This window comes from Primulina eburnea, chromosome 1, assembly GCF_022965805.1.
Source record: "Primulina eburnea isolate SZY01 chromosome 1, ASM2296580v1, whole genome shotgun sequence".
NCBI lineage: Eukaryota > Viridiplantae > Streptophyta > Magnoliopsida > Lamiales > Gesneriaceae > Primulina > Primulina eburnea.
This window is the reverse complement of record NC_133101.1, coordinates 57,227,276-57,237,549: the sequence shown is the minus strand read 5'-3', so window position 1 is coordinate 57,237,549 and position 10,274 is coordinate 57,227,276. Positions and strand designations below refer to the sequence as shown.

Below are 10,274 nucleotides of genomic sequence, written 5' to 3'. Positions count from 1 at the left end.
CAGAACTGTTATCACGAGAGACAGTCTCAATATTTTTTATATACAAAAAGACTCTTATTAAATATTTCACAAACCAATTTTGTGAGATAAATACTTATTGGACTTGTGAAAAATTATTATTTTTAAATATTTTTTATATAAAAAAATATTACTTTTCAATCCAGCTTGACACAGTTTCACAGGACACATATATACATATAGTGTCATTGATATATTTGTATATTTTAACTTAAATTAATCTATAGTTAGAATCTTTTTATCGTTCACATGATTAAATTCTAAGATATGGAAAATATATGAATCCTAATGAGCTATAATTAAAAGTAATATCTAACATCAAAAATTCACAAAATATCTTATAAAATTATCTAACTGGTGAATTTTAGGAGAAGTTACGAGTGAAAAGTGAATTATAGATGGTTAATTATTGTTGAAAATTTTAAATTTCGACCTTAATGACCAATTTGAAGTTTTTTGATTTTATAAAGTTAAAACAGGCTAAAATCAAAATGTTTGTTCAGCTCTGATGCAATATCCTGTGAAAACACTGTTCAAAACAAAACCAAAAAAAAAAAAAGGAAAAAAAATCATTAGCAATTAATCGGCATATGCTCAATTCAAGAAATCCCACGAATGTCTTAAAAAAAATCAACAAATGTGCAACACGAGCAAAATCAAACATTGGAAATACCAACCTCAAACCTCCCACCAATTTTTAAATACAATTCCTCCGTTTCCCTGACATTCCATTCTGTAAAAAGAGAATAAAATAACCAAGAAGATAACAATCATTTCTACAAGCAGCAGCTTAATCAACTCTATTTTACGCTTTGGATCTCTTCTTTAGACTCCTTCTCGTCTGAGATGAATTCCGAGCTGTCTTCGGCACTTGAATCTACAACTGTAGTACTCTTAAACATTTCGTCATTTTCAAGAGCTGCAAACTTTTCCTTTTCCCCTTTCAGTAGTTCGACAACCTCAAGCATAGTTGGTCTCTTTTCAGGTCGATTTTGAGCACATATCAGTCCAACAAAAACGATTCTTTTTAATTCTTCCTCCACATATTTTCCATCAAGCCTTGGATCTGCAAGTTCACTAAACTTTCTTTCACACGCCAAAGGAAGAGCCCAATCTGTGATAGGTCTCTTCATGGTTGAATTCACCTTCTCTAGGGGTTTCTTGCCACTAGCGATCTCGAGCAAAAGAATGCCAAAGCTGTAAACATCACAGCTTTCCGATGCTTTTCCTAACATTGCATATTCAGGGGCTAGATAGCCAAGCGTACCCTTGACTCTGGTGGTTACATGTGTCAAACCATCAGGTATGAACTTTGCAAATCCAAAGTCAGCAACTTTTGCTTTGAAATCTCCATCTAGCAACACATTGCTAGCTTTAACGTCTCTGTGGATTATGTGCGGGTTTGTGCAGTGATGTAGGTAGCTGGAATAGATTACGTGTTAACTTAATTCTGGTATAAATTTCCAAGAATAGATGATATATAATTGTATTTCAGTACTTACGAAATGCCTTCAGCTGCCCCAACAACAATGGTCATTCTCCTATTCCAGTCGAGAAGGCATTCCGCAGAATGTTGCCCATGAAGATGGGAGAGTAAGCTAAGATTCGTCATGTAATCATAGACAATCAAACGTTCTTGACCTTCTGCACTATAGCCACGTAAACTCAGCAAATTCTTGTGCTGTACTCGAGCTAGAGTCTCAACTTCAACAGAAAACTCCATCTCTGCTTTGTTACTCCATGACTTTAACCTTTTCACAGCTATCTGTAAAAGTGTGTATGAGAGAAACTGGTAGATTTTGAAAAGATAGTGGTACAGAAAAGGTTTAAACTTCCCATAGGTGAGCTCCTTTTAGTGATTCCAGCGAAAAACTTAGCTAATAGCTATGGATCTCTCGGCCGAAAGTGTTCCTAATTTATAAATTTGTAATAAAAAATGCTTTGAAGATTATTCGGTTAGTGACTCATCCTATGGTTGAATACATGAATCAAAAGTATCAGCTAGAAGTTATGCTTTTTCACGTCATTAAGCAAACTAGATTTTAAAAAAGAGCATCCTAAGACAGTTCAAACATTGAAATTGACTACCTAAAGATTACTTAGTGGTCATTTCTATAACTCGAGACGACAAAGCAGTTGAAGGGTTTCAGTTGTGGACTAAAGCAACTACAACTAAAAGAAGGCAATGAGAGTTGACTGAATTCTTCATTTTACATCTTTTATGTCATTTATAACCAAGTTCAAATTCATTTATGCACCAAGAATAATTTATCATTTCTAATTTTCTGCTATACATGATGATATAATATCTACTATGGATGTTTACAATGTGAACGATTCAATGATTGTTAGAAACGTGTCTGATTATAGCACAACTGGCGAACATTTATGCAGTGCAGCATAGTGAGTCACACCACCACGTGCAAAAAAAGACGAGTAGGCCGAGTGGCGACATTATTATAATAGGACAATCACACAACCAACGGTCATTCTTAAGATCGCGCAATCATAATTTTGTTCGCAAAGACGCCAAAAAAAACCATTATTATACATTAACTCTTAACAACATAAACTCCATTTTAGCCTAATATGACTACTCTACTAAAACATAGAATTCCATCGCGTGGTTACGATTTATCGCACATTTCACTAGAGAAAGATCTAAAGTCAGACTAAAAAGCATACAATCAGCTTATATGCCAATGATAAAAAGTAAAAAAACAAATTGTATTGGAACGAGAAGCACCACAATCTTACCTGAGAACCATCCCTGAGCTGACCCCAATACACACTACCAAATCCACCTTCTCCAAGCTTGTTATCATAATTAAAATTATTAGTAGCCAACTGCAACTCTTTCAGAGCAAAAATCCTCCATGTCGACTCCTTTTTCCCTTGTTTTTTCCTGTCAAATTAAAAATTCCACTTCAAGAAATCTATACAAAAGTAGAGAACTTCAAGAAATAATGACAAATAAAGAATAGTTTCAATAAAAATCTGTGTCAGTAATTATAGAACCAAAAAAAGCTCTGCAAACCAATCAAGCAAAACGTCCTAATACAATAAACGTGGATCAAAATCATTCCTAATGTAAATTCAAAATAACAGAAACAAGTCATTTTTCACGAAATTCAAACAAAAAAAGCAACAGAATGAACAATTTACACAAAACTTTAAACTGAATCACATACAGATCTGAACCCTTGGCGCAACAAAACATCGAGCAAAAATCCATAATCCTCCCAGCAACCCACTGCACAGAACCGTCCTTTTCTGCAAATTTTCACTTGCACAACTAATTGCAGCGATCAAATCCCATAACTCCAGACTATCAAACCATAATCAAAATCAACAAAAAAACCCATCACTCGGAAACCTTTTACCTTCCTTTCCTCTCAAGTCACAGGCTACTGCTTCAAGAAAAAAGCCGCAAGCCACCAGTTTTTAAGTGCTGTGAGCTGGGTTCTGGAAAGAAAATGGGAAACTTTTCTCGGTTCCAAAAAACAGATCTTTCAACGAAATATCTATAATCCAACAAATGATTGTTGAATGAGTAAAAGTACTGAAAGACGAATATCACAGAGAGGAGAGATGGAAGGCCAGACTAGTATTACCTGTAGAAAAGAACAAAACTTTTTGGGGGTAATTGCCATTCGGTCCCCTAAATTTGTTGTTAATCCGCCTAAAGCTTTTCGTTTAGGTTGAATTATTTAATATTAAATATTTCTTATCCATACGTTGCATAAACACACATGTTCTATTTTCGTTATTCATTTGTTTAATTATCTATTATTTCTCTTTAAGAATTGATTTAATATTTATTCTATTTTATTTAATTTATAATATATTAATTTTTTAATACTACTTACTTATATCAATAAACATATTTTAATAAAATTATGAATTGTTAGTTTGACTGAGTGCATACGAAACCAAAGTTATAATATTTTAATTACGATTGTTGCTCATCTAAAATAATATAAACAAAATCACCAATCACCATGGTTATGAAATGTAATAATTACATCAATGTGAGTTTACACAAAAATATAAACAAAAAAATTGATGGTCTTAATCAAGTCTCTACTTTATTCCATGCTAACAGTTTATGAGTATGCACAACAAACCTTCAAAAAAATAAATGCATAAAAATGATAATCGACAAAAGAATTATCTCAAATTATCATCAATCTACGTCTAAATGCATGAAATTCATAAGATTATTCGAGAAATTGCGAAAATCAAGTACAGAGTTTGAGATAAAGAAATAAATGGTGAATAAAATTTAAATGATAGGAGATATATATATATATATATATATATAATTTGATATGATAAAAAAAACTATTTTGATAAATTAATTTAACTGAAGACTAAAATTGATTATAGTAATTGTGTAAAATCTATTTAAGAAAATCGTCCTTTTTTTAAACATTTACAAACGCTCTTAAGAAAATAATGAAAAATATATTATAATTTCATCTCGAACCTAATATATATAATTATATAGAGTGAGTCTCATGTGAGACCGTCTCACGGATCATAATCTGTGAGACGGGTCAACCCTACCCATATTCACAATAAAAAGTAATACTCTTAGCATAAAAAGTAATACTTTTGCATAGGTGACCCAAATAAGAGATCCGTCTCACAAATACGACCCGTGAGACCGTCTCACACAAGTTTTTGCCAATTATATATTATGCAATGTAGTTATTTGATAAAGACGTTTTGAAAATTTAAATAGACGAGGCGGGTGATTTCATTCGATTGCTATCAAACAAACGGTGGGCGGGGGCCACTGAAAAAACTACTTGTATTTAATTTTACAAAATTAAAAAAAAAAGGAAATTGTTGACATGTGAGGAGCACCTAACACGAAATTATATCGTTTTAATAGTATTTTTAATAAAAAAAAGTATTGGGTCTAAATAAAAATTTACAGTTGAGTTTCTTTAAAATATCATAAATTTGGCTCTAAATATTATTCAAAACCCATGTAGGCTCGTGTTTACCTGTTATAATCTACAAGAATTTCAATTTCATAAAAAAAGGGATAAAAGAATTCAATTTTCATTTCAGATCAAAAGAGAAAATATTTAGTAAGATTATTTATAATTGGATTTAATATATATTTAATGTAAACTTGGCAAAACTCAAAAAGAAAAGTTGATGTACAAGAACATAAATTCATTCAGATTTTTAAAAATTATTTTAATCAAATTAACTTTATAACCCATCAGGCAATATTGATTACGTAAAATAATTCAAATAAAGGCCATTCCGAGTAATGTAAATATGATCGGTACGAGGAATTCGTTTAGCAGCTTGGATCGGTTCGTTTGTGGTAGTAACATGCATTGTTTTATGGAAGTATATGTAGTACATTAAACTTTATCTTGGTTGATGGATGTAACTACTACGCGCCCAAATTACTTGTATCGCTATAAATACATCGTAAAAGCTACTGAGTTATTTCCTGAATCGGGATCCCTTGTTCGGCCTGTCATTGTTCCTCCCATCCCATGCAGAAGACCAGAAGAAAAGAGACATCCAGAATAGAACAGCAACAAAGATCTGGACTGTATCCTTGAATCTGCTAAAACTCGCACCTATGCCTGAGACATCATCGGAGAGCCAAAATTAGATTAATGTGACACGCTGTGGTGTGTGCAGAAGATGAAGTTGCTTGCATGGTTAAAGTCAGATGGATGAAGTAAAAGAGCGTAATGCGAGTTTCCGGAATACAGAATGCCTATAATACAAGTGTTTTTCGGTTTAGCAAGTATACATGCAGGCTATTACAGTAGAGTGGTGGGAATTTGTGTTATGGAAAGACATGTTCAAAAGGTAAAGCATAACAGTGAGATTCGAGTGTTCATGTACATATTATACAAGGATGATTCTGGTTAGAAATGAATATACTCAGGGCCAAAAAAAGTCTAAATTTAACAAGGTTTGAACAGATATGTGAGATTGTGAAATTCAAATATGCATAGTTATCTCGTAGACTTGAGTTGTTTATGGGTAAATAAAGTTTTGATCTTAAACAAGACACGTGAAGAAGAGAATTCATGTGGTCGGACCTCATTTAAGAGTAAGCATCTTACAATAAAATCGACGATACAACGACTTCATGCACACAAGAAAAAAGGACAGCAATATCGAAAATTCTATTTGCAATATTTATGTAGTTCAATAGAGACCAGAAGGGATCAGATATTTACGTGTGAGTATAAGAAGTGATCCAGATTTAACCTACCATACAATCTGGTGGTAGAGAGAGAGAGAATTTTCGAACATGAGTACTAGGTTACAATTAAATAGAAAACAATGACCCAGAAAAATAGTAAAAATCTAGTATCTCTACTTTGTTATGAAATCTAATTAAACACTGAGCGACCTGCAAGCAAATATTGCTCATGTTTGACTGGGTAGTGTGGCAGTTCCATAGAAATCATCACTAAATCATCATACAAACACAAAATTTGAAACTGATAACACTAATTTTCATGCAACATCCTCGTAAAATCAGATCGATTGCAGGGTGACTATACGTCTTACATCACATACGTGCACTTTTCCTCGATTCAACTCATCTCAGAATAATACCGAATGACATCATTTACGACTTTCAAGGAAATCAAATGCTTTCAAATAGTGTTGTAAATGGCGGTAGACGGCAGTGAGACGGTGACCTCCTACCATCTAGGATGGTTGAAATTCTTTTTTACTATTTTTTATATAGAAAATGTATAATCATGCAATGTAATTACAAATAGTCATCTATCTTTATTTAATATATATATGTATTAAATGATGTTTATGTATAAATAAGTTTCATACAATACTATACAATTTATACAAGGTGCAAATAAATATATACATGTAACTAACAAGATAATCAAGGATTCATCACCATATTAATACTAAAAAAGATAATATCATTATCATTAGTTTTACCAGAACCCTAAATTTAAATTTCAAAGTTTCAATCCAACCCGACTACAAGGACTAGACCATACATAACTAATTTTCTAAATCATCTACACATACACCATCAATCTACATTCATAATCCTCTCATTCTCGGACTCAAAATCAACTTATTGGAAGAGAAAGTGCATAAATGCATTAATAGTTGTGAGTTTTTAAAATTTTGTTGACTTTGACCGCCTCACCCACCACTGCTAATCTTCTACCATCAACAGAACTGCCTACATGGAAAGGCAGTGCGGTCGACGGTCCGCCTCATCCCCCATTTAGAACACTGTTTCGAAGTCATAGCAGCCAAACAAATAATAACAGTAATTTTAAAGATTTTCAAAGTTTCATCATTTGTTCTAAACTACTATTAACTCGTTGAAGAGCAAAAAAAATAGAAAAATAATCTACCAAGTAATCTGCAGAATGGACGAAGCACCAAAAAAATAGATTGGCATGTTGTAAAAGATGTGAAACAAATGTGGCAATATATAACTCGCAAATCACAACTCAAACTCCGAATTCTGACAAATTGATCAAATAATATCAAAATGGATTGAATTTTTACTCAACAAAAATGCATCTTAAAGCAAAAATCTCAAGTGACAACATGATACAGTCATTCTAAATAATACTATTTTGAAAGGTTCATCAATCACAACTTTGTTTAACAATTCAGGGCATTCCCCACAATAATATATGAAAGAACATGGGAACGAGGACCATACATGACAAATAGAGATGATAACTTTCCCCACAGGTTTGGGGGCCGTGGGGAAAACTCGAAACTAGGATAGGGATACTCGATTTTTTCGGGTTTGGGTTCTCAAAAATCCTCGAAGTAGCTCGGTGCGGATATAAGATTACTATCTCCATCCTCGAACCCGTCCCAAAAATAATACTAACAATAATAAAAAAATATTATTAGTATTAATAATACAATAATATTATTATCTTTTAAAATATTAATAACGATAATATTATTAATATTGATATTAATATTATCACTGATAATAATAAATAATACTAAGTTTTAGTTTGAGAAAATCCCCGAACCCTTCCCTCGTCTTGCCCTATTAATATTTTTGAAACGGCGATGGGGCAGGGATGAGAATTTGATCCTCGCGGTTAATCCACGAACCCGAAAAAGCGGAGATTGGGGCGGGTATGGGGTGTGGATGGAATTCGGGGACGGGGATGGCAAACCCGCCCCTGCTTCATTGCCATCCCTAATGACAAATCCTATGATAGATTCTAATTTATATTTATGCGTAATTTGAGGATAGCCAAACTCCAGAAACTTGAGGTAAGAAGAAAATAAATTTTGAGAGAATGCTCATATTTTCTTCATTCATTGATGGTTGGTTAAATACAAGTTTAATGCAGTACAATTCGTAATTTGTTCACACGTGCTCTCCACTATCTAAAGCATGTGCATTCCCTAATTTGGGGTCTTCCATGAGGATGTAGTCATTTTGCCGCGTTGGTTCTCTTCTTGTTCTTGAGGATAGCCTTTGTTATATGCGAATATTTATCATCCAACAGGCATAGCCTTAGTACTGTAGATGTTTCTACAGGGAACTATCAGTTTATCCTTCTAGTGTTTCCTTGAAGTTTAGTCAGCCACTTCCGCTTATTGCCGGTTGATTATTTTCTTGAATATTAAATTCTAAACCTGATAATCACATATAATGAAGAATCGTACCGAATTTGGGAATATTTGGAAGGACTTTGGCTATCTGACACATGAATTAAATTCTTTAAAAAAATGTTTCGAGCGTGTTAATTAGAAAATCCATCGAATTTGGGGTTTGATTAGGTTTCAATCTCTTCACAGGCGCTTGAAGAGAATCAATTTTAGCTGCTAACCAACATCCATCAGCAAAATTAAGCATTCGCCGCCAAGTTTTCGCAATCACCTCTCTCCCTCGCCGAAACCATAAATATCAAATTTTCGAAATCGAAAGAGTAAATTAACGAATTCGAAACTAAAATCATATCCAAGTTTCTTTGTTGTTTATTGTGCAAGGACCGAACAAGAGAAGTGAATACCGCACACAGCGAAATTAAAGCAAGAGAGAAAATGAAAAGGAAGGAAGAAACTGAGCAATATTGTACCTTTAGATGACTGTAGAATTTTGTTAGAAGGTGGTTCCGACTGCGGCGGTGGTCCAGGACTAGAGGCGTGGCAGCGGCCCGGCCAAGAGTTGAGTTTTGACGCCAACAATGAATGGTGGAAGAAACTAGTAGACGATGGAGAGAAGATCATTATTTTGGTGGTTATGGAGGGGAGATCGGAACCTGGGCGGTGCCGCCGGTGGCTAATGGCTGTGGACATAGTCGAGGAACAGGACGCCATTTCAGTTTCTAGCAGTGTCCGGGTCCTCGACGCATTTCAATTTCAATTTCATTTTCCAAATATTTCATTTTAGTGCGCGTGGCGTCTCCTTGATTAATTTCACACGGTGTTTATCACTTCCTCCTCAAATATAAAAATCGCATTTTGCTTTCTCATCTTCGGTAAATATGAAGGCCACGTTTTTCTTTCTCATCAATCTCAAATATATATTTAATTTTTCATATTTATTATTATTTTATTTACTCTTTTACTATTTTATCTCATCATTAAAAAAATTAACTGTTTTCAATAATTTTTTATCCTATTAAAATATTTATTAAATAAGAGTAAAAAAAGTAAATTTCTTTCTAAATTTTATTTTTACAATAACTTTCTTAATTTGTATGAAAATACACAAGCCTAAATATATGAGACATATAGAGCATTAATAGTAGATGACACAATCAGAGAAAACGAGAAATTAATGGCTTCATTGAAAATTTTAAGTTATGTTTTATCTTTTTTGGTTTTACAATGTTTTCATAATCAAATCGCTGATCGAACCAATCCACTTTAAAATAAAAGTTCAACCGGATAGTCGGACTGAAACACTATTATATTATATAAAATAATAATATAATATAGTAAATAAATATTTAAGATTCTAAAGATCTAAAATTTATATATAAATAATAAAAATATATATTTACCAAAACTTAAAATCTAAGCAACAACGTACGTATAATCAGAATATCAAATGTAATTACATATCACAAAAAATTTTGTGAGAAAATCCCACATATCGATTTTGTGAATGAAAAAGTATCAGTTTTTCAGCCAAAAATATTATTTTTCATGATAATTATGACTTAAGTCAACTCGTCTCACGGATAAATATATATGATATTGTCTCATGAGAGACTTCTTCCATACAT

At 32.9% G+C, this 10,274-nt stretch overlaps 1 protein-coding gene and 1 long non-coding RNA gene across 3 annotated transcripts; both read right to left on the bottom strand.

Moving 5' to 3' along the window:
• Positions 1-623: 623 nt before the first annotated feature.
• LOC140833129 (PTI1-like tyrosine-protein kinase At3g15890) lies at positions 624-3,630 on the bottom strand. 2 transcript variants are annotated; one of them, XM_073197582.1, is made up of 5 exons: positions 3,402-3,630; positions 3,210-3,291; positions 2,776-2,923; positions 1,521-1,783; positions 624-1,440 (listed from the first exon to the last, which is right to left on the bottom strand). In XM_073197582.1, the coding sequence occupies exons 2-5, from the start codon at positions 3,251-3,253 to the stop codon at positions 819-821; spliced, it is 1,077 nt and encodes a 358-aa protein (XP_073053683.1). In that variant the 5' UTR covers positions 3,254-3,291; positions 3,402-3,630; the 3' UTR covers positions 624-818. The 2 variants fall into 2 exon arrangements, with proteins under 2 accessions (XP_073053683.1, XP_073053674.1); XM_073197573.1 differs by having other exon boundaries at positions 3,210-3,630.
• Positions 3,631-5,306: 1,676 nt separating this feature from the next.
• LOC140833123 (uncharacterized) lies at positions 5,307-9,448 on the bottom strand. The gene is made up of 2 exons (XR_012118299.1): positions 9,120-9,448; positions 5,307-5,636 (listed from the first exon to the last, which is right to left on the bottom strand). It is a non-coding gene; the product is annotated as an uncharacterized lncRNA (long non-coding RNA).
• Positions 9,449-10,274: the final 826 nt, after the last annotated feature.

Coding starts and splice junctions, on each gene's coding strand:
- LOC140833129 (XM_073197573.1), bottom strand. CDS start 3,253: ATGGATTTTTGCTCGATGTTTTGTTGCGCCAAGGGTTCAGATCT. Junction 2,924..3,209: donor TGCGCCAAGGGTTCAGATCT/GTATGTGATTCA, acceptor TTAATTTGACAG/GAAAAAACAAGGGAAAAAGG. Junction 1,441..1,520: donor GGGGCAGCTGAAGGCATTTC/GTAAGTACTGAA, acceptor AATCTATTCCAG/CTACCTACATCACTGCACAA.